General features: G+C 38.4%; 1 protein-coding gene across 5 annotated transcripts in view; it reads left to right on the top strand.

Annotated features, from left to right (window-relative positions):
• ABI2 (abl interactor 2) overlaps window positions 1-24,904 on the top strand; it is a 183,063-nt gene that overhangs the window by 44,319 nt on the left and 113,840 nt on the right. For all 5 annotated transcript variants that reach the window (XM_036253509.1, XM_036253510.1, XM_036253512.1 and 2 more), the window contains exons 12-13: window positions 10,286-10,375; window positions 10,525-10,564. In XM_036253509.1, coding sequence (XP_036109402.1) covers window positions 10,286-10,375; window positions 10,525-10,564 — 130 coding nt within the window. The remainder of the gene's footprint in view (window positions 1-10,285; window positions 10,376-10,524; window positions 10,565-24,904) is intronic.

The following is a 24,904-nucleotide window of genomic DNA, read 5'->3' as shown; positions in this document are numbered from 1 at the left end:
TGATACATTTATATCTTCTGCTCACTACTTTTTTTTTCATGAATCTGCTGTCTGCTACTCTCTACCTCTCCTGTTACTGTTTCTGTCCTACTATCTATTTCATTACCTGATCTCTACAACTATCCTTTCATTTTAGTGGAATTTTGAAATTCATTTTTTGATTAAGTAGGTATTGGTTATGCAGTTTCTATGATTTCCTACTACTGGTTTCAATTATTAGGTGCTTTAGTCAAATTCAGAAAACAAGTTTTATGTGTATAAGTGTTGTGTGTGAGAATGGTGAGTGAGGGAAAAGTTGAAGAGCAGAGCTGCTATTGTTTGCCTCCTAGATAGGCATCTAGTAAATCTTAAGGAAATGGAATAGAATTTACTGCTCTGTAAGACGGTTATCTATTGAGTTGATTAAGGGTAAAACAGCTGTGTGAAAAGCGGGGGGCCATGGTTGGTGGCATGGTTTAAGTACTTGGAAACCTACTTCTGAAGGATAAGGATGGGACATATTAAGTATTCCTATCATTTTAGTTTTTAATATCATGATATTAAAGGAAATCTATTAATAAATGAAATAGCAATCCTTCAAAATATGATATAAGTAAAAATTAAGTAAATTTTATATTCCAAGTGGCTTTTATAGCAAAATGAAAGATGTGGTTAGGTACATCAGAAAATCTAGGTTGCGAATTGACAAATAGTGAAAAGAATATATACTAAAATGTGGAAACCATTTTAAGGAATCAAATGTAATCAAATTTAGGAAATGTTAGTAATGATGTTGTATGCTAAGGAAAAGTTTTCTGAATTGGGTGCCTCCTTTCTCATCCCTTTTAGGGGAAGGTCTAGAGATTCATTCTTATCAGCACCTTGAGAGACAGTTCACACTAACAAAAATGTATATAGGATTGAGATAGACCTTGTGGAGATAATTGATGAATTACTATTTAAATATATTTGTCATATAGAGGAGAAAGAAGAGATTGACTTTTTTTTTCACTAAACTTAATGCTCTCGAGGTCAACGTGGATGTTGCATATCTTTTTATGGCTGAGTAGTTTTCTCTTGTATAGGTGTACCAGAATTTGTTCATCCTTTCAACTGAAGGACATTTGGGTTGTTTTTAGTATCTTGCTATTAAGAATGAAGCTTCTATGATTATTCGTGTACAGGTTTTTTTTGTGAACATAGGGTTTCATTTCTTTGGGATAAATGCCCAAGAGCACAATTGCTGGATTACATAGTTAGTGAGTGCATGTTAGTTTTGCTGGAAACTGCTAGGCTATTTTTCAGAGATTCTTACTAGTTATATTTGCAATACAATTTCTCTGCAGCTTCAATAGCATTAACTATTATCATTATTTTTTTTATTTTAGTTATAATAGATATGTGGTGATAATTTATTGTGGTTTTTATAAGTTTTCTTTTTGAGTGAGTAATTGACATTAACTTATTTTCCCTATAGAAAAATGTTTAGCTATGTTTTATTTACAAAAAAAATGCATATTTGTGTATTATTACTATTACAATATTGGCAGTGTTTCAGAGCAAGAAATCCTGGGTTAAATGGATAATAATGTAAATATTAGTCTATAACAAATGGTGAAATATTATCAACTTTAATAAACCAAACTAAAATAAATTTCTCAACTGAAAAGAACGAAGGCAAATACCAGAATTCTTAGTATGGACTGGGACAAGATGGTGTTGTATTAGGCTCCTGAATTTTCCTCCTCCACAGATACACTGAATGTACAGTTACACATGATAATTCCTTCTTAGAGAAATCTAGAAAGCAGCCAAGTGACTTCTACACACTGGGCAAATGAGAAAATACCCATTTTGAAGTAAGTAAGAAAGGCCTATTCCTCAGGTGGCAGCTGTAAAAGCTGACTTGCTAGATGTGCCATAAATCTCACCCTAGCACAAAACCAGACAATTAGGAGGGAACCCCCAACTCCCAGGTATTCCCTGAGGGAAAGGTTTGGACCATGCATTTAGTGCCCCAACTTGGAGGACTCCTACCTCCAAGTTGGGGCACTAAACACCTGGCTCTAAAAGCCATGGGGCTTGTGTTCATAAGTTATGCAGGGCTGTAGTAAACAAAGAAGCAGTTCTTTTCTTCCTTTCACCATTTTATATTTATTTACTTATTTACTGTATTTTTATTGTTGACACTGTTACAGATGTCCTCACTCCTCCTTCCCCCATTTTGTCCATCTCCACCCAGCCCCCGCCCCTACCCCTCTTCCCTCTGGCCATCACCACTGGGACTCTCAGTGGGAGCACAAGCACTTACCTCTGTCCCCCCAGGGCTCAGTGCAGAGGGAAAATGCAAAAACATCCTTCTCCCATTCTTTCCCTGGAAGAAGGTTGACTGCATACTTTACAAGCTGCTGCCTATGAGTCCAGCTTCTAATTAGCACACATCTAGTTACTGGCTGTGATCCTCCTCTCAAGCCTGAAGGAGCCGGTGGGCACCTTCTTCCTCTGGCCCACTCTAACAGTAAAACTAAGTCGCCAGCATCTCCTTTGTGCTCACACACTAGTTCTTCAACTTTTACAGCTGCCATCTGAAGGTCTTGCCCCAAATCACCTAGCTCTGATAGCCATGGGGCTTGTCTTCATTAGTCTCACAGGATTATAGCAAACAAAGAAGCAGTTGGTAATGTGCATGCAGGTACTTGCTATGTCTGGCCCCCAAGGTTCATGCAGAGGGAGTAGGTGAAAATGGCCATCTTCCAATCTTTCTCTGGAAGAGATAAGACTGTACCTTATGATCTGCTAGCTGAGGGTCTGGTCTCTAATTACCACACATCTAGGTGCTGACTATGATCTTCTGTTAGCTTGAAATAGCTGCTGGGCACTTCTGCTGCCTTCTTGCTCCAACAATAATGCCAACTTGCCAGTGTCTTCCGGGAAGGAGCTTGTCCGCACATCTGGCAAGCCAGTTTTTACAGCTGCCACCTGAGGAATAGGCCTCCATTATCTATCTGTGATAGCCAATGGTACTTGCAGTCATGAGTCCCACAAGACTAGAGAAAACAAACAGTTTTTAAGTGTCCTCATGGCTGTACCGCTGGGTTCCACACAGAGGGAACAGACAAAAATTCCTGTCTCCCAGTTTCTCCTTGGAAGCAGTTTGACTACATACTTTATCAGCTGCTGCCTGACAGTCCAGAATCAGTCTGCATCTACATGCTGACAGTGACCCTCTCCTTTTAGACACAGGCAGGACTTGGCACACCCTCAACTACTGAGACCCACTAACAAAGACAGCATCTTAAATAATCACAGTAGTTTGAGAGCCAATCAGGAGCTCAGGCTGGGCTAATTAATGAGCTTTATTTCTCACACAAGACTGCTGTCAAGACTAGAAGAGGTGGCTGGTTTTTTAAAAAAATTTGTTTCTCTATTTATTTATTTTTATTACAGATGTTTCTCCCCCCCCCCCCAAACACCCTACTCCCTATCCTTCCTCCCCCACAAGCATTGTTGTCTATGTCCATTGGTTATGCATACATGCATATATGTTCTTTGGTTTATCTCATCCCTCCCCACACCCCCCTCCTCTGAAGTTTGTCAGTCTGAACCATACTCCTTTTTATGTCTTTGAGTCTATTTTGTTCATCAGCTTTTTTGTTCATTATATTCCACAAATAAGTGAGACCATTTGGTATTTGTCTTTCTATGATTGGCTTATTTTGCTTAGCATAATGCTCTCAGGGTCCCTCCATGTCATCTCAAAGGATAAGAGATCTTTCTTTCTTACAGCTGCATAGCGTTTCATTGTGTATATGTACCACAGCTTTAGTATCCACTCATCAATTGATGGACACTTGGGCTGTTTCCAGATCTTAGCTATTGTAAATAGTGCTGCTGTGAACATAGGGGTACATATATTCTTTCTGATGGTGTTTTAGGCTTCTTATGATATATTCCTAGAATATATCCTAATAATCACGGAGTCAAATTGCAGTTTTAATTTTTTGAGGAAACACCATATTGATTTCCATGGTAGCTGCACCAGTCTGCATTCCTACCAGCAGTGTACTAGAGTCCCCTTTTCTCCACACCCTCCAGCACTTGTTGTTTGATGATTTGTTGATGGAAGTCATTTAGCAGGTGTGAAGTGATACCTCATAGTCATTTTAATTTGCATCTCTTTGATGATTAGTGATGTTGAGCATTTTTTCCTGTGTCTCTTGGCCATTTCTATGTCCTATTTGGAGAGGTGTCTATTTAGGTCCCCTGCCTATTTTTTAATTGGGTTCTTTGTCTTTTGTTGAGTTGTATGAGTGCTCTATATATTTTGGAAATTAACCCCTTATCTGATGTATCATTGGCATTTATGCTCTCCCATATAGTGGGTTCCTTTTCCATTTTGATGGTTGTTTCTTTTGCTGTGCAGAAGCTTTTTAGTTTGAAGTAGTCCCATGTATTAATTTTTTTCTTTGTTTCCCTTGCCTTAGGCATTGTATCAGTGAAAATTTTGCTGTGTGTGATGTCTGAAATTTTGTTGCCTACATTTTCTTCTAGGATTTTTATGGATTCACAATCCACATTTTAATCTTTTATGCATTTTGAGTTTATTCTTGTGTATGGTGTAAGTTGGTGGTCTAGTTTCATTTTTTTGTATGTAGCTGTCCAATTTCCCCAACACCATTTATTAAAGAGGCTGTCTTTACTCCATTGTATGCTCTTGCCACCTTTGTCAAATATTAATTGAGCATAATATCTTGAGTCTATTTCCAAGAGGTGGCTGTTTTATCTAATGTGAACAAACCAACACAGAGTCATAGAAAATGAAGCAATAAGGGAATATGTTCCAAACAAAAGAGCAAGATAGATCTCCAAAAACTGATCTTAAGGAAATGAATATAAGTGACTTACACAATAGAGAATTCAATATAACTGTCATAATGATGCTCACAGAGTTCAGTAAAGCAATGCATGAACAAAGCGAGAATTTCCACAAAGAGAAAATTTTTAAAAATACCAAACAATTTGTATTTCTCTGATAATTGGTGATGTTGAGCATCTTTTGCTATGTCTATTGGCCATCAGTATGTCCTCTTTTTAGAAGTGTCTATTCAGGTCCTCAGCCCATTTTTTTTTTTTAATCCTCACCCGAGGACATTTTTCCATTTTTTGTACAGATAGAGTGGGAGGGAGAGAGAGGAAGAGAGAGAGAGGGAAACATCGACGTGAAAGGGTGGCTGCCACCCGCACGACCAACCAGGGCCGGGGACAAACTGCAACCGAGGTACGTGCCCTTAGCGGGAACCGAACCCGGGTCTCTCCAGACCGCAGGCGGACGCTCCAACCGCTGAGCCAAACCGGCCAGGGCTCAGCCCATTTTTTAATTGGAGTGTTTGTTTTTTTAGTGTTGAGTTGTATGAGTTCTTTATAAATTTTTTGTATTAGCCCTTGTCACATCTATCATTGGCGAATATCTTTTTCCATTCAGTAATTGTCTTTTTGTTCTGTTGATGGTTTTCCTTTATTGTGCAAAAATTTTTTAGTTTGATGTAGTCCCATTTATTTATTTTTTCTTTTGTTTCCCTTGCCCAAGAAGATACATCAGAAAAAATATTGCTAAGAGAAATGTCAGAGATTTTACTGCCTATGTTTTCTTCTAGGAGTTTTATGGTTTCAAATCTTACATTCAAGTTTTTAATCCATTTTTTAAAAAACATGCTTTTATTGATTTGAGAGAGAAGCATCAGTGGGCTGCCTCCTACATGCCCCCTCTGGGGATCAAGGTCACAACTTGGGCATGTGCCCTGACTGGAAATCGAACCAGTGACCTCTTGGTGCATGGGACAATGCTCAACCAATTTAGCCACACTGGCTGGGCAAGTCTTTAATCCATTTTGAGTTTATTCTTGTGCATGGTCCAAGAAGGTGGTCTAGTTTCATATTCTTGCACATATCTATCCAATTTTCCCAACACTATTTATTGAATAGGCTATCTTCACTCCATTGTCTGTTCTTGCCTCCTTTGTCAAATATTAATTGACCGATGCCCTGGCTGGTGTGGCTCAATCAGTTGGGTGGCATCCTGTGCATTGAAAAGGTTGCTGGTTTGATTCCCAGTCAGGGCACAAGCCTGGGTTGTGGGATCAATCCCCAGTATAGGGCATACAGGAAGCAATAGATTGATGCTTTGCTCTCACATCAGTGTTTTTTTTTTTTCTTTCTCTCTCTCTTCCTTCTTCTTTCTCTAAAAATCAATAAACATATTTTTAAAAAATTAATTGACCGCATACGTGTGGATTTATTTCTGGGTTCTCTAGTCTGTTCCATTGAGCTCTATTTTTTTAAAAAAAATATATGTTTTTATTGATTTTTTAGAGACAGAGGAAGGGAAGAGAGAGATAGAAATGTCACTGTGAGAGAGAAATATTTATTAGCTGCTTCCTGCATACCCACTACTGGGGATCGAGCCTGAAACTCAGATACATGCCCTGACCAGGAGTCGAACCAGGACCTCTCAGTCCATGGGAGAGTGCTCAATACACTGAACCACACCGGCCAGGCTATATGTTTGTTTTTATGCCAGTACCATGCTGTTTTGAATACTGTAGCCTTGTGTTATAGTTTGATATCAGGTAGTGTGATACCTCCAACTTTGTTATTCTTTCTCATGAGTGCTGTGGTTATTTGGGGTCTTTGTGTTTCCATATAAATTTTTGGATTATTTGTTCAAGTTCTGTGAAAATCATCATTGTGTTTTGATAGAAATTCTGTTGAATGTATAGATTGCTTTGGGTAGTATGGACATAATGTTTATTCTGCCCTGGCTGGTGTGGCTCAGTTGTTTGGAGTGTTGTCCCATACACCAAAAGGTGGCAGATTCAATTCCGGGTCAAGACACATACCCAGGTTATGTGTTTGATCCCTGGTCGGGGTGCATGGGGGAGGCAACCAACTGATGTTTCTTTCTCACATTGATGTTTCTCTCTCTCCCTTACTAAGATCAATAAAAATAATAATTTTTATTTTTCCTGTTCATGAACACGGTATATGCTTCCATTTATTTGTATGTTCTGCAATTTCTTATTTTGGTACCTTATAATTTTCGGAGTACAGGTCTTTTATCTCCTTGGTTAAATTTATTCCTAGCTTTATTTTTTATGCAATTGTAAATGAGATTTTTTTTTAAATTTCTCTTTCTGATTGGTGTATAAAAAGCAACTGATTTCTGAATATTTACTTTCTATCCTGCTACTTCAATGAATTCATTTATCAGTTCTAGTAGTTTTTTTTTATCCTCACCCGAGGACATTTTTCCATTTTTTGTTCAGGTAGAGTGGGAGGGAGAGAGAGGAACAGAGAGAGAGAGAGAAACATCGATGTGAAAGGAACACATCAAGTGGCTGCCACCTGCACAACTGACCAGGGCCGGGGACGAACTGCAGCCGAGGCACGCGCCCTTAGCGGGAACCGAACCCGGGTCTCTCAGGACCACAGGCTGACACTCTAACCGCTGAGCCAAACCGGCCAGGGCAGTTCTAGTAGTTTTTTGGTGGAATCTTTAGGGTACTCTATATACAATATCATGGCATCTGTAAATAATGACAGTTTTACTTCTTCCTTTCCAATGTGAATGCCCTTATTTCCTCTTGTCTTATTTCTGTGGCTAGGACTTCCAGTACTATGTTGAATAAGAGTGGTGAATATGGGACATCCCTATCTTGTTCCATTCCTGATTTTAAGGGAAACATTTAGTTTTTTCCCTGTTGAGTATGATGTTAGCTGTGGATTTGTCTTGTATGCCCTTTATTATGTTGAAGTATGTTTCCTCTATTCCCACTTTGCTGAGAGTTTTTATCATAAATGGGTGCTGGATTTTGTCAAATGCTTTTTCTGAGTCTATTGATATGATGATATGATTTTTTTTAATCCTCACCTAAGGATATTTTTCCATTGATTATTTTCAGATAGAGTGGGAGGGAGGGAGGAGGAGAGAGAGAGAGAGACATCAATATGAGAGAGAAACATCAATTGATTACCTCTCTCCTGTGTGCTCGCCAACTAGGGGTCAAACCCACAACCTCGGTATGTGCCCTGACTGGGAATCGAACCCATAACCTTTTGGTGTACAAGACAATGCTCCAGCCAACCGAGCTACCCAGCTAGAGCATGATGATAAGATTTTTATCTTTTATTTGTTTATATGGTGTACCGTCTTAATTCATTTGTGGCTATTTAACCTATCATGCATCCCAGGAATAAATCCCACTTGATCATGGTGCGTGATCTTTTTAATGTGTTGCTGAATTCCATTGCTAATACTTTGTTGAGGATTTTCAAATCTATGTTCATCAAGGATATTGATGTGTAATTTTTTTTTTCTCTGTGGTGTCTTTATCTGATTTTGGAATTAGTATAATGCTGACCTTGTAAAATGAGCTTGGGAGTATTCCCTCCTCTTGAATTTTTTGAAATAGTTTGAGAAGAGTAGGTGGTAGTTCTCTAAATGGTAAAATTCACCAGTGAAGCCATCCAGCAGGACTTGTTTGCTAGGAGTTTTTTTTTTATCCTCACCTGAGGACATTTTTCCTTTTTTTTTTCAGACAGAGTGAGAGGGAGAGAGAGGAAGAGAAACATCGACGTGAAAGGGACACATCGAGTGGCTGCCACCTGCACAACCCAACCAGGGCCGGGGACAAACTGCAACCGAGATACGCGCCCTTAGCGGGAACTGAACCCAGGTCTCTCTGAACTGCAGACCGACGTTCTAACTGCTGAGCCAAACTGGCCAGGGCAGGAGTTTTTTATTACTGCTGTTTTGTTCATTGTAATTAGTCTGTTCAGGTTTTGTTTCTTCTTCTTTTCTTTTATCCTCACCCGAGGACCATTTTTTTGTTCAGATAGAGCGGGAGGGAGAGAGAGGAAGAGGGAGAGAGAGAGAGAGAGAAACATCGATGTGAAAGGGACACATCGAGTGGCTGCCACCCGCACGACCAACCAGGGCCGGGGACAAACTGCAACCGAGGTACGTGCCCTTAGCGGGAACCGAACCCGGGTCTCTCTGTACCACAGGCGGACGCTCCAACCGCTGAGCCAAACTGGCCAGGGCAAGGTTTTGTTTCTTCTTGATTCAGTCTTGGAAGATTGTATGTTTCTAGAAATTTATTCATTTCTTCTCTTGATTCAGTCTTGGAAGATTGTATGTTTCTAGAAATTTATTCATTTCTTCCAGATTGTCCAATTTTTTGGCAAATAGTTGTTCATAATATTGTCTTATAATCTTTTGTATTTCTGTGGTGTCAGTTGTTACTTCTGTTTCATTTCTCATTTTATTTATAGGATCCTCTTCTTGTTGAGTCTGGTTAAATGTTTATCAATTTTGTTGGTCTTTTCAAAGAAATATTTGTTTTGGAGATGAAATGTTATGCTCCATAATGAGTGGTTTATTTGTCTTGTTTTACTATATCATTTCCCCTGCATTTTTTTTTTTAATCCTCACCCAAGGACATTTTTGCATTTATCTTCAGATAGAGTGGGAGGGAGAAAGGGGGGAAGAGGAGAGAGAAACATCGATGTGAGAGAGACACATAGACCGGTTGCTGCCCACACAACCCCAACTGGTGTTGGGGACAAACTGCAACCAAGGAACATGCCCTTAGTGGGAACTGAACCCAGGACTCTCTGGTCTGCAGGCCAACGCCCTAACTGCTGAGCCAAACCAGCCAGGGCTCTCCTGCTATTTTTTTTGAGGAAATTCTGTACAATAAAAAACCTTAGCTTCTTCATTTCCTTCACTTAGTAAGTCTGGGTATAATATAATTAATGAATATAATTATATTTGTTTGATGTCTTGAATTTTAAAAAATAAATTTAATTGCCAAGGCAATGTAGAATGCTTTGCATATTGATCAGATGGTCTAATGTAACAGATATTTTGAAAACTAAAATTTAAATATTTATTATGTGATTTTTGTATAATTTATCCTTATATCTCATATAATGATATCAAGTTGTATTAAAATCTTATTCATTGTTGGTTCCAGAGAAATATATTTTGCATCTGTTATTTAGAATAAAATTAGCAAAAAGAGATGAAATATATGTTGAATAATTTGGAACATAATAATAGGTGAAATTTAAATATAATGTGACAGCAGTTTCTATTTTCAGTAGTTTTAAATTTTACTGTGCTCTTAAAGTGTAAATATATAAAAGGCTAGTGGAGTTCTATTGTGAAGTGCCCCCAAACTTTTTTTTAAATTAAATATACTGGGGTGACTTTAAATAAAAAATTAAATACCAGTCTTCTCTTTAGGTTTGATCCAGACCGGTTTGATGATGAATCAATAATGGAAACTTTCTCCTTGCTTGGATTCTCAGGCACACAGGAATGCCCTGAGTTGAGGTGAGGTGACAGAGAAAGTAAAGTGAAAGGAAAGGTATCAGACTTTATACTAATAAAGTTGATCATCACTGTTGATGAGAATGCACAATCTGTATAATTAAAGAGTAATTGTTAATCCTTAGTAACTATTCAACTTTCTTCCTAACTAGGTTTGCGTATATGGTGACCACAGTACTTCTGAGTGTATTGGTGAGGAGACTGCACATACTTCCTGTGGAGGGACAAGTTATTGAAACTAAATATGAACTGGTAACATCCTTCAAGGAAGAAGCTTGGATCACTGTCTCAAAGAGATATTAAAATTTTATGCATTTAACTTTGTTGAGGAAAATGGCCATTTAGAAAATTTATATTGAATCCTTTTACAAACCCAGTAACATTGTGTCATATAAACACATATTAGTACTTTATTAAGTAAATTTGGATTTTTGTATATTAGATTTTCTTAATGCATGGTATACATTTAGACTTACTCCGTCAGTATATTGATAATATTAATAGGAAGTTTTCTACTTTTAATTTTTGTCTTATAACTTTCTAAATGCCATTATTTGTGGATACTTTTCTTAGTTTTATCTCTAAAACTGATATTCTTGAAAAGAAATTATTTTGCAAAATTTACAGACTCCTGTTTCTGAATATTCATAAAAGAGAAATATAAGCCTATTCTTTTTCATATTTCCAATAATAAATCACCTTAAAGGGGGAAAAGAGACCCTTGCTGGTGTGGGTCAGTAGTTAGAGGGTCGGCCCACACACCAAAGGGTTGTGGGTTTGATTCCCAGTCAAGGGCATGTACCTGGGTTGCAGGTTTGGTCCCTGCCCTTATTGAGGCATGAGTGGGAGGCAACCAATTGCTGTCTCTCTGTTGTTCCCTCTCTCCCTCCCTTCTACTCTCTCTAAAAATCAATGGAAAAAAATATCCTGTGGTGAGGATTAACAAAAAAAGGCAGGTAGAAGATTTCTCATAGTTTTATTTCTTTGATTAATATTTTTATTGTCTGAGTATAAATTAATTTGTGTTTAATCATTGTTATTCGGTTTCATAATTCATTGGGTAACCTATCTTGTATTTACTATTTTTATTCCTCCTCAGACTTATACAAGTCTCATCATTTTGAAATGTTCTGATCATTTGGAAAATAATAGTTTTTTTCATGTGTTTTGAAGTGCCCCTTCTAAATGACAAACTGAAATTCAGACTAGTTTGCCCTTCTTTTTTACTGTAATTTTTATTAGCACCGAATTACTCCATTCTCTTTAGTGGAAAATATAAATTTACTTATGTCATATACTTAATATAATGAATTTATGATTAAGAAATGAGAGCACAGGGGGTGGTGGGGGTGGGAAGAGAGAAACCACAGAACTTATATGCATGTATGCATAACCAATAGACATGGTGGGGGGGATGGGAAGGAGGGTGCCAAGGGGGTAAAAAAGGAGAAACATCTGTAACAAAAATAAAATAAAATAAAATAAAAAGATGGGAAAAAAAAGAAATGAGAGCACACTAACCAAAAACTAAAACCAAATTTAAAAGAAAACAAAGATGGGTGGAAATAATTGCAAAATATATGACAGAAAGAGTTAATAACCATAATACTTATAAAGAGCTCGTACAAATTGGTAAGGAAACATAAAATTGATGAATAGATAAAAGACATGAATAACACTTTTAGAGGAGGAAATAGCTAATAAACTTTTAGAAAAATGGTTAATATCACTAGTAAGCAAAGAAATTTTAAAAACATGTTGAGTATCTTTTAACATACTTTAGTACTGGTAAGTTTTATATTTAATACTTTTTTATAGATAGCATTGTATTTCAGTCCACTTTTTTTGATTATGCAGTTCTTAAAGACTTTTTTAAAAATATTTTTTATTGATATTTAGAGAGGAAGGGAGAGGGAGAGAGCGAGAGAGAGAAACATCTATGTGAGAACCGGTGTGCCCTGACAGGAATCAAAATGGCAATCTTTTGGTGCACGGGAGGATAACCAACCAACTGAACCACACTGGCAGGCTGGCAGGGCAAGACATTTTTTTTTAGTACATATTTTAAAGACAACGACTGAAGGAAATATACTAAGTGCAGATAGAGAGGAAAGGAAAAAAAAATGAAAAATGTTGCCAGTGAGCTTGTTTTTGACACTCTTTCATTTGTACATGTAGTTACTAATTATTAATTATTTAGTTATTAATTATTATTTTATGTTGTATTTATGGTTATAAATAGCTAACATTTTAGACCTAGTTATGAATGGTTATCTTAAAATTTAATTAGATGCAGGCTTTATTTCTGACAAAATATTAACTTACAGAATAATTTAAATTTAAAATCTTTAAGGTCAAATGTATTCATAGCTCTTAGCATCAAGTTGTTTCCAAAAAAATGTTTCAAAATAAATTGTTAAATTCATTCCCACCCCACCTATCATTTTCTATGGTTTTGTGTATGTAGCACTTCATTCTTTGTTGTCTAGGTACCTTAATTGGTTTGTAAACTGGCAGTAAAAGATAAGAGTAGGCAGTTGATATGTAAACCAAGTGTCAGTAAAGTCAGGTTCAGGTAAGTGAAATTTTAAAGTAAGTGAGAACTGATCAGCAGTGACCAAGGCAAAAACAGGACAGCTGAGCCAGAGTCAGGGAGTTGGCATATCGCCAATGAATGAGGCACTATGTAATTACTAATAATGGTTGGAATCAAGAAAAATAGAGGCTAGAAGAATCAGCTAAATAAGCACATTTTATTCATAGTTACTTAAAACATTTAAAAAATCATCTTCAGAAGGATTTAAAAAAATAAAAATATAGTTAATCATGAATAAAATAAGTTGTCCATTCATTGTTGTTCTTACCTGGCTCTTTGTATTTATCAAATGACTGAAATTTTAGTAGCCACATTGTCACTGACAGCTCATGGCATAACTTTGTAGCTTTTTGGTTTTTTAAAAAAATATTTGTTCACTGATTGTGATCTGCATTCTTTTTGATAGTTTAGAAGTTTATTGTTAAAAACATCAGCACAACATATTTTTATGGAATGAAAGGGCTATTCTACACTTTGTGCTCATAAAATGCAAGGCAGATTCTGTGTATGTGTTTGGGGAAAATGAAAAACTCACATGGTGTTTATTTGGCTCACAAATGTGCGGTTTTGTTTTTTAAAATAAATAGACTCTATTTTATAATTTATAGATTCTATGTCAAAATTTATTTATTTATTATTATTATTTTTTAATCCTCACTGAGGATGTTTTTACATTTATCTTCAGATAGAGTGGGAGGGAGAAAGAGAAAAAAAAGGGAGAGAGAAACATCTATGTGAGAGAGACATATCGACAGGTTGCCACCCGCACAACCCTGACCAGTCCCAGGGACCAAACTGCAACCCAGGTATGTGCCCTTGACCAGAATCAAACCAACAACTCTTTGGTCTGTGGGCCATCGATGTAACCACTGAGCCAAACTGGCTAGGGCTGTTTTCTTTATCTTAACATAGTTTATATATTTAAAACAAAATGCTCTGTTTGTTATTATGAAAATTATATAGGTTTGTTGTGGAAAAATCTAGGAAATACAGGAACACAAAAATAGAAAACTCAGTCAATGATAGTCCTAGTACTTGAAGTTAGCCCGTATTAAGCTTATGAGATAGATCCTTTTATTCTCTTTTTAATCCACATATTATTCTCTTTTTAATCCACATATTTCTACAGACATATGATATATACTGTTCTCTTCATTTAGTATATTGCAAACAGAGTATTTTCTACAACTGGAACATTAATAGTCTTCTCACACAGAATGTAAGCACAGATTTTTGGTTTTCTCTCTTCCCCTTCTCAGATATTCAACTTTAAAAATACCCTTACTTCTCCATCCATTCTAGCAAAACAGCTATATATTTGTACATCTAAATTTCTCAAGTCATAGAACAGTGTAAAATGAACAGTTCATAGAACAATAAATAAATGAAATTAGCTCTGACTATTTTGGTTCAGCAGTTAGAGCGTTGGCCCATGGACCAAAGGTTTGCAGATTTGATTCCTGGTCAAGAGCACACACCTTGGTTGAGGTTCATCCCCGGCCCTGGTTGGGGTCATGTGGGAAGCAACCAGTCGATCCCTCTGTCTCAGTCTCTCTTTCCCCCCTTCCCTTCCATTCTATCTAAAAATCAATGGAAAAATATCCTCTAGTGAGGATTAACAAAACAATGAAGACAACAATGGAATTACTCTATTATCCCAAGGAAAATCTTCTATATAGTTCAGTTCAAATGAGATGGCATTTCAACTTTTAAGAGGAAATCTTAAGAATCTTTGTTATTGTTTTTGGACTCTGGGGCAAACAAATTAAGATTCTTCCCACAAGACACCTTTTTCTCCAGATCCACTGTTAACCTATAACATTTTTTCACATGTGATTATGTTGATAGATTGAAAACTACTTAAAAAACAATTCTATGTGTAAAACCGAAGACATGACCAGGAGCAGCATCAAGGAGTAGTTTAGTAGCTGTGAGAAGATAGCTGTGAGAAATTGACACTATTTTCAAGGGCAGGTTTGTTTTTATAACATCAACAAATTGATACCAGTGGCCTTATTTTTCTTCTTAGCCAGTCCTCTGCCTGTTTCCTAAGTTTCTAAGACCAGTGATTAGGGTAGAAAGGGAGGAATTGGAGGGGAGGATATGACAACAAAGCAGTTACTGTTACTACAGAAGTCAGAGGAAATCAGCACAGCCAAAAAAGCTTAATACAGTGTTGCTTTGAACAGTTGCTGGTGACCTGCAGTGATAAAAAGGAGTGAGACTGAAATGTACAATAATAGTTAAGCTGAAAGTAGAATAGAGGACTGGAAGGGCATTTGTTACAAACCAAATACATTATATACCTGTCTCATTTAGTCCTTAGGGCATAACATTAGTTTCGGTGAAAAAACTACAATTGTTTTTTTTATTCCTGCTTCAAGAAATACTATAAATGAAGATAGGTCAGTACTACCTAAAAAACAGTAAGTAAAAAATCTAAACTTCAAATTATCGTACTATCTTTAGTGATGTTTATTGGTGTATTTGTTCTTATTTAAAAGTAAATCAGGCTTCCGGTCAAGATGGTGGTGTAGGTAAACGCGGTATCGCGTCCTCCCACAACCACATCAAAGTTACAACTAAACTACAAAACAACCATCATCCAGAACCGCCTGAAATCGAGCTGAATGGAAGTCTTACAACTACGGAATTAAAGCAGCAGCCACATCCAGACTGGTAGGAGCTGCGGAGGCAAACGGGCTGGTCCCACACCCACGTGTGGCGGATAAAAATCAGGAGGATACCTCGGCTGGGAAGGTCCTCCCTGAGGACTGAGGGGTCCCCATCCCACACCAGTGCCCCGCTCAGGGTTCCAGTGCCAGGAAGAGCAGTCCCCATAACTTCTGGCTAGAAAAACCAGCGGGAACTGAGGCTCAGGGAAGCTGAGGTGGCTGGAGCCCCAGGCAGCTCCTTAAAGGGCCCATGCACGGACTTATCAGACTCTCTCCCTCTAAGCTTGGAGGGGAGGCAGCTCAAGCGGCACCAGAGACATATAGGGAAGAACTGAGCTGTTTGGCATTGGAGAGGGGGTTTTCTCTGGGACAGACATGCTGTCAGAGGTCTTTGTTCCTTTGGTGAGCCCTTCCCTGGGGCCACAGACACTTGCCATATCTGGGACTCCAGCAACCTGGCTCACACTGGTAGCCCCGTCCTGGTGATTCCCTGAGGCCCTGCCCCACCCAACTTTCAGGCCCACTCAAGCTGTTGCCACTTGCTTAACCATAGGATTGGCCTGTCTTGGATCCTGCTTCAGGTTTTCCTAAATTCTTTCAAACAAGCATCATCTGGTCTCAGCTCGCCCCATACCGCTCCTTAAGTAATACACAGAAACAAACACAGGGAGGCAGCCAAAATGAGGAGACAAAGAAACAGGTCCCAAAATGAAAGAACAGAACAAAACCCCAGGAAAAGAACTAAGCGAAATGGAGATAAGCAACCTAACAGATGCTGAGTTCAAAATACTGCTTATAAGGATGCTCAATGAACTTAGTGAGAACCTCAGTGAACTTAGTGAGGGCCTAAAGAGCATAAAAAAGGACCAGTCAGAAATGATGGATGCACAGTCAGAAATGAAGGAGGCACTAACTGAAATAAAGAATAATTCACACAGATTCAATAGTAGAGTAGGTAAAACCAAGAAGCAAACCATCGATTTGGAATATAAGGAAGCAAAAAATGCCCAATCAGAACATCAAAAAGAAAAAAGAATCCAAAAAAATGAGGATAGTGTAAGGAGCCTCTGGGACAACTTCCAGCGTGCCAACATTTGCATCTTGGGGGTGCCAGAAAGAGAAGAGAGAGAATAAGAAATTGAAAATCTATTTGAAACAATAATGGCAGAAAACTTCCCTAACTTGGTGAAGGAAACAGACATACAAGTCCAGGAAGCACAGAGAGTCCCAAACAAGATGAACCCCAAGAGGCCCACACCCAAACACATCATCATCAAAATGCAAAAGGTTTAGACAAAGAGAGAATCTTAAACGCAGCAAGAGAAAGGCAGCTAGTTACCTACAAGGGAATTCCCATAAGGCTGTCAGCTGATTTCTCAAAAGAAACTTTGCAGGCCAGAAGGGAGTGGCAAGAAATATTCAGACTGATGAAAAGCAAGAACCTACAACCAAGATTACTCTATCCTGCAAAGCTGTCATTTAGAAGCGATGGCCATATAGTTTCCCAGACAAGAAAAAGTTAAAGGAGTTCATCACCACCAAACTGTTATTGTATGAAATGATGAAGGGTCATTTTGAAGAAAAAGATAAAATATATGAACAAACAAAGTGGCAATGAATGTGTATAACCCCATGTTTGTAGCAGCACTATTACAAAATAGCTAAGATCTGGAAACAGCCCATGTGTCCATCAGTAGACGAATGGATAAAAAAGCTGTGGTACATATACACAGTGGAGTACTACGCAGCTGTAAGAAAGAAAGATCTCTTATCCTTTGAGACTACATGGAGGGACCTGGAAAGTATCATCCTAAGTGAAACAAGCCAAACAGAGAAAGACAAGTATCATATGATCTCACTTATTTGTGGAATATAATGAACATAACAGTCTGAGGAATGGGGTAGTCCCAGAGATGTGGAAGTGGGGTACAGACTGACAATCCCCAGAAGAGGGGGTGGTGGGGGAGAGATAAACCACAGAACTCATATGCATGTATGCATGAACAATGGACATGGACAACAAACCTGGGGACAGGGCAGGGAGGGAGGGGGAGGGGGCAATCAGTGGGGGGAAAAGAAGAAACATCTCTAACAGAAATTAATTAATTAAAAAAAAACGTAAATCAAGCAGTCCCCCGGCCTGTTTGGCTCAGCGGTTGGAGCGTTGGCCTGCAGTCAAGAGAGTCACGGGTTCGGTTCCCGCTAAGGGCACGTACCTTGGTTGGGGTCGTGTGGGTGGTGGCCACTCCATGTGTCTCTCTCACACATGAATGTTTCTCTTCCTCCCACTGTATCTGAAGATAAATGCAAAAATGTCCTTGGGTGAGGATAAAAAAAAAAGTAAATCAAGTAGTAATTTCAGACGATGTATACTATTCATAATAGCTAAAGATAATGATTAAACCCTGGTAAGGTAGCTCAGTTGGTTAGAGCATTGTCCCAATATGCCAATTTTTACAGTTGGAACACCGGTAGGGCACATACAAGAATCAACCAATGAGTGCATGGATAGGTCGAAGAAGTCCATGGTTCTCTCTCTCATCAATAACTGAATTTTTAAAATTTAAAATAAAGAAAATAATTAAAAGAATACCGTGACAGCCCTGGCCAGTTTGGCTCACCAGTTACAGCGTCAGCCTGCGGACCAATGAGTTGCAGGTTCGATTCTGGTCAAGGGCATGTACCTCGGTTGTGGTTCATCCCTGGCCCTGATTGGGGTTGTGTGGGAGGTAACCAGTTGACATGTTCCTCTCACATTGATGTTTCTCTCTCCCTCCTTTCTACTATATCTGAAGATAAATAGAAAAATACCCTCAGGTGAGGATTTAAAAAAAAAATACTGTAACAGCAGTATTAAAGTAAATCATTACAAAGTAAACCAATGCTGCCAACTCAACCAGCTCTACAACTGTTTAAATTTTCTGCACTTTACACATATTATTACCTATTGCAATTTTAATAATGTGGTTTACCTTTCACTTAATGAATTTTAAACATTTTCCTTGGTTACTTTTTTGTAAGGGCTTCAGGGAATAGATGTTCTTTTGGGGTGAATAGACTTTTTTTTTTCTTTTTCTTTTTTTATCCTACCTGAGGACATTTTTTGATATTTTGTTCAGATAGAGTGGGAGGGGGAGAGAGAGAGAGAGAAACATCGACATGAAAGGGACACATCGAGTGGTTGCCACCTGCATGACCCAACCAGGGCTGGGGACAAACTGCAACTGAGATACGTGCCTTTAGCGGGAACCAAACCCGGCTCTCTCTAGACTGCAGGCTGACGCTCTAAACACTGAGCCAAACCGGCCTGGGCAGACTTTTAAAACAGAAATCAACCTAATGTTTGATGTATAGAATTTTATGACACTGAATGAATGGATAATTGTAAAATTCAAGTTGGGATCCATTTTGTAAAATATCCAGGCAATAAACGTAAGGCAGGAACTAACATTTCTTTTTCCAGTAGAACCCTCCAATTAGTCTGTTTACAGTTTTGTGGCTGTCTTTTTAGAAATTGGGAATGGGTCTTTCTAGAGCATGTGATAAAATACCATGAGCAAATAAGTCACAAACATATCCTGTTGAGTAATTTTGATCCTCACTCGAGGATATTTTTCCATTGATTTTAGAAAGAGTGGGAGGGAAAGAGGGAGAGAGAGAAACATCAATGTGAGACACATTGATTGGCTGCCCACTCCTCCGCACTACCCGACCAGGGATCAAACCTGCAACCCAGGTACATGTGCTTGACCAAGAATTAAGCCTGAGACCCTTCAGTCTTCAGGCCGATGTTCTAACCACTGAGTAAAACCAGCCAGGGCCTGTTGAGTAATTTTAAAAAGACACACATATTTATTTACATCTAAACTACTTGCAAATTCTTGTTTTAATTTTTTTTTTTGGGGGGGTATGTGCCCCTAGTGGGAACCGAACCTGGGACTCTCTGGTCTGCAGGCCGACACTCTAACCGCTGAGCCAAACCAGCCAGGGCTTGTCTTAATTTTTAACAAATGATAGTAGTGAATGACATTTGGTACCTCACCATTGTAACTATATATCATAGATAAAATTGTGAAGTCCCTATTTCCAAAAATAAAATATTTTTGAATAAATGAATGAAATTTTCATTGAGGTTTGCTGTGCATGTAGAATAAAATAAATATTTAAAATTATTTTATTTATTTGAGGGAGAGAAAAACATAGATTTGTTTTTCCACTTATTTATGCATTCATTGGTTGATTCTTGTATGTGCCCTGACTCAGTGAGCTACCCTGCCAGGGAAAATTATTGAAATTACTAAATAGTTGAAAGATTTCTAGATAGCCAAACTACCTCTAATGCTAATATAATACTTTGTGATATGCTAAGTACTTCATTACTGGAAGTATTGAAGATGTTGTGTGGACACCAGTGATGACTATATTAGGTGTGACCATAGGTTTTATAATAGGCTGTAGTTATAAATATCAACCAAAATAGTTGGTAAGCAAGTACTTTTTTGTTCCTTCAATATCATTAGATCATGATTAAGCCAGAAAAAAATGTTTAAGGCTCAGTTTTGTTTTTTTCCAATTTATCTTTATTGTTGAGAGTATTACAGATGTCCTTCATTTTTCCTTCATCACTTCCCTTCATCCAGCTCCTAAGAGAGCATTATTTCCTGAAGTGAATCTCATGGAACACTATCCAATGAGACACTGAGAAAAAGATTCCTGGATCATATTCATTCATGCTCAGATTCTCCATTCTAAGTTCTTTCTCGGATACTTATTATACATATAAATATATTGGAAGTGCTGCGAAGTTCTACTGTAAAGAAACCTATTTTAATTTGGTTTAACACTTAATGTTCCAAATGTATTTGATGAAGCTACCCCTTTTTTCAGGCATAATGATTATTCTACAAAACCAGTGTTTCACAGAAGTGGTGTTCTAGAGCAGCGATTTTCAACCCATGTGCCCCAAGAATACAGGGTGTCCCCTAAAAATGTATACAAGGTGTCTGTAGATTCTAGTACATTTTGAAAGTGAAATGTATTTTAATAAACACTGCCTTTATAATTATTCAAAGTTGTGTATACATTTTTGGGAGGGGTCACCCTATATTTAAAACATGTAGCCCTGGCCGGTTTGGCTCAGCGGTTAGAGCGTCGGCCTGCGGTCCTGAGAGACCCGGGTTCGGTTCCCGCTAAGGGCACGTACCTCGGTTGCAGTCTGACCCCGGCCCTGGTCGGTCGTGCGGGTGGCGGCCACTCGATGTGTTCCTTTCACATCAATGTTTCTCTCTCTCTCTCTCTGTTCCTCTCTCTCCCTCCCACTCTACCTGAACAAAAAAATGGGAAAATGTCCTCGAGTGAGGATAAAAAACAACAACAACAACATGTAATACCTGGCTCTTTAGTTATGAGCACTGACTTCTTTTTTATATTGTCAAATAAAAAAATGACAACAGCCAACACAATAGCCATCCGGTGAGCATGAGTAAAAATTATACCTTTTTTTTTTTTTGTCAGATCGACCAAAAGTATGTTTTTTGGTGTGCTACAGAATTTTAGTAATTAGTTTCTATGTGCCATGAGATGAAAAAGGTTGAAAATCACTGTTTTAGGGGACAGAACCCATTTTATCTAATATGATCTAGAGACAAATAGGAATGTCAAGAAACATCTGTCTTTGTCCTTAAACTATATGCCGTCCAGAGATTCTCTAGACTAGTAATGACCATAATCTTAGAACCTGAATTCCATGTTCTCTCACTCCCTACCTCTTCTTTGCCAGAGCCAAGCAGCACCCTGTAGCTCTGCTGACTTACTCCTATACCCCTGTCCTGACTTCCATTCCTGTCCAAAGAAATGGGACCTATTTAGTCCAGCAGCAGGTTGTGTGTGTGTTTTATTGAGCACGTAATATGAGTCAGATCTTATGCCAGGCACTGGGGATATAGCAGTGAACAGACATGACATGATTATGGTGTTCTCTCTCTTCTGTGCGTCACAAGAGGGAGAACCCAAAAAGTCTTATGTCCCAAAGCTTACTAGCACTCAGAATCTTCTAGGTCCAGGGTTTGGGGTTTGGAAGCAGCTCAGGTACCCTTTAGGTTAGTGGCCAAAAAGGAATAAACTTGAAATTGACTACAGGACAAAGAACAAAGGCTTCTGTTATAGGCAGTAGTGGGGGAAGAAGCAGAAGGAGCTGTTGGGAGTCAAACCATTATTTTTGTTTTTTTAAGTTTATGAGCAAGATAATTAAACTAGGTATCTTATTAAGGAAAACTTAACGTTGATGCTAAATAGGAATATTGGAGAACTTTCAGACTGAGAATTAATAAAGCTAAGTATTGGTTTGACTAGGTTAAAGAACAATATTTATTACAGTCATGAATTGTTGCTTAATTATATAGCAGCACTGGGTATGTTCAACTTTCATGATTTGTTGCTTGTGTTGGCAAGGTCATAAGCTAATAGATAACTAATTTTTAGAGGTTAAAAGGACCTTGTAAAGCCTGTTCACAATCTAAAATTTTAGAGAGAGAAAACCTAGGACTTCTGGGAGTAGTAATGTTTTAAGGCTTTCACTTTGGATTTTTCTCTTATCCCTTTGAAAATATGTGCTTAAGTCTATGGCTGCTTTTATTTATTTATTTATTTATTTATTTATTTATTTCATTTTTTAAATCCTCACCCGAGGACATTTTTCCATATTTTGTCTAGATAGAGTGGGAGGGAGGGAGGGAAGAAGAGAGAGAGAGAGAGAGAGAGAGAGAGAGAGAGAGAAACATCGATGTGAAAGGGACACATCGAGTGGCCGCCACCTGCATGACCCAACCAGGGCCAGGGACAAACTGCAACCGAGGTACATGCCCTTAGCCGGAACCGAACCCGGGTCTTTCTGGACCATAGGCCACCGCTCTAACCACTGAGCAAACCGACCAGGGCTATGGCTGCTTTTATAGTTAAGAATTTTGTTAAGTTTTCAAAAAGGTGTAGATTCAGAAGGAATTCGAGAATTAAAAAATATGTATATTCTTGATGCAGACCTTTGAGGGAGATGCAAATGTGTTTTGAATGTTAAATTTACTTAGATTTAAAAATACATAGCTTCAAGCAAAGTTGCCATGACAACCTTTCTTAATGTGTGTATAAATTTTATGTCTATCTCTGAGGTTTTCATCTTTCCCAGTAAGGGGTTTAATCACAAGAATTGGGCGCTGTGGTATATTTCTATCTGCATGATGCCCTGTTGGAATTATATAATTTTAAAAAGTGCACATCAAGCAATAGGGCAGTTCTATAGCACAGTGATTCCACCAAGATAAATGTCATCTTGTTTTCTCCATGATCAAAGACTGATCTGGTTTCAAATCCAAGATGAAATTTTAAATAGAAGTAGAATCATGAGTTTGTTCTGAGTTTCTGTTTTTCTTATTCAGAGGACTTATTAGAGGGTCCTAGGAAATTTGGGAAATTCTGGATCACATCTCTTGGTCAGCCCCCAAACTGATCCAGTTTCCCTGGGATCATCAAAATCTAATCTACAGATGATCTAAATCTAACCTATAGACCATCTAATCTAATATAAAATCAATCTATTAGTCTCTATAATGACCAGGAATATGTACAGTGGCCTGAAGTCCAATCCAGCAATAGTAGAGAGAGACCATATCAGACCTATTCACTTCTTTTCACCCCACTTCAGATACCCTTGTCCATCAAACTCTATTTTGCATGTCATGGGCTAGAATTTTGGAGACCCAAAGTTTACAAAAAAGGAACTCTCACCCTCAATTCTGGGAATATGGATTTATTTAGTAATAGAATAAGAGGGTAGTCACTGGTACCCTTTTGTAATAGTGCCTATGACTTTTACTTAAAAATAGATGCCTGCAATTTTCAGATACTTGTTAAAGATCTATGTTTGTGTTTTATATTTCAGTTCCTCTGTGGTGCAATTTTTTGTTTGTTTTTTTTATCCTCACTCGAGGACATTTTTTCATTTTTTGTTGAGATAGAGTGGGAGGGAGAGAGAGGAAGAGAGACAGAGAAAAACATCGATGTGAAAGAGACACATCAAGTGGCTGCCACCCGCACGACTGAACCAGGGCCGGGGACAAACTGCAACCAAGGTATATGCCCTTAGGGAGAACCAAACCCAGGTCTCTCTGGACCGCAGGCCGACGCTCTAACCGCTGAGCTAAACCGGCCAGGACTGTGGTGCAGTTTTTAAAAATTAATGTTTTATAATAATTTAAGAATCCCTGAAGACAGTTAATTAACTAAGTTGAGGTCAGAAGTATGATTTATTAATTTGTTAGTTTTAATAGATTTTGGAATACTGATGTTACATTTAAGAGAATCCATGGATACATTCTAATCCAATCCTTTTTTTTTTTTTTTAAATCCTCACCTGAGGACATTTTTCCATTTTTTGTTCAGATAGAGTGGGAGGGGGAGAGAAGAAGAAGAAGAGAGAGAGAGAGAGAGAGAGAGAGAGAGAAACATCAATGTGAAAGGGACACATCGAGTGGCTGCCACCCGCACGACTAACCAGGGCCGGGGACAAACTGCAACCGAGGTACATGCCCTTAGCGGAAACCGAACCCGGGACTCTCTGGTCCGCAGGCCGACGCTCTAACCGCTGAGCCAAACTGGCCAGGGCTCCAATCCTCTTTTTAAAAAAAAATGTTTTCATTGATTTTTTAGAAAGAGAAGAATGGAGAGAGAGATAGAAACATTGATGTGAGAGAGAAACATCCATTGTCTGCCTCCTGTACACCCTCTACTGGGGATCGAGCCCAAAATCTAGGCATGTGCCCTGACTGGAATCAAACCGGCACCTCTCAGTTCCATGGGACAGTGCACAATCCACTGAGCCAGCGGCCAGGCCCCAATTCTCTTTTTTAAGTGAAATTTTTGCTAACAGTTTTATTTTGCATGAGAATTTGCTCAGGTTTATACAGTTCTTTTTTTTTTATCCTCACCCAAGGACATTTTTCCATTTTTTTTGTACAGATAGAGTGGGAGGGAGAGAGAGGAAGAGAGAGAGAGAGAAACATCGATGTGAAAGGGACACATCGAGTGGCTGCCACCCGCACGACCAACCAGGGCCGGGTACAAACTGCAACCGAGGTACATGCCCTTAGCGGGAACTGAACCTGGGTCTCTCCGGGCAGGTGGACGCTCCAACCGCTGAGCCAAACCAGCCAGAGCTATACAGTTCTTTTTTTAATCCTCTCCTGAGGACATTTTCCCCTTTATCTTTAG

This window comes from Molossus molossus, unplaced genomic scaffold, assembly GCF_014108415.1.
Source record: "Molossus molossus isolate mMolMol1 unplaced genomic scaffold, mMolMol1.p scaffold_m16_p_11, whole genome shotgun sequence".
Taxonomy (NCBI): Eukaryota; Metazoa; Chordata; class Mammalia; order Chiroptera; family Molossidae; genus Molossus; species Molossus molossus.
The sequence above is the reverse complement of the archived record's forward strand: the minus strand, read 5'-3'. Positions and strand labels throughout refer to the sequence as shown.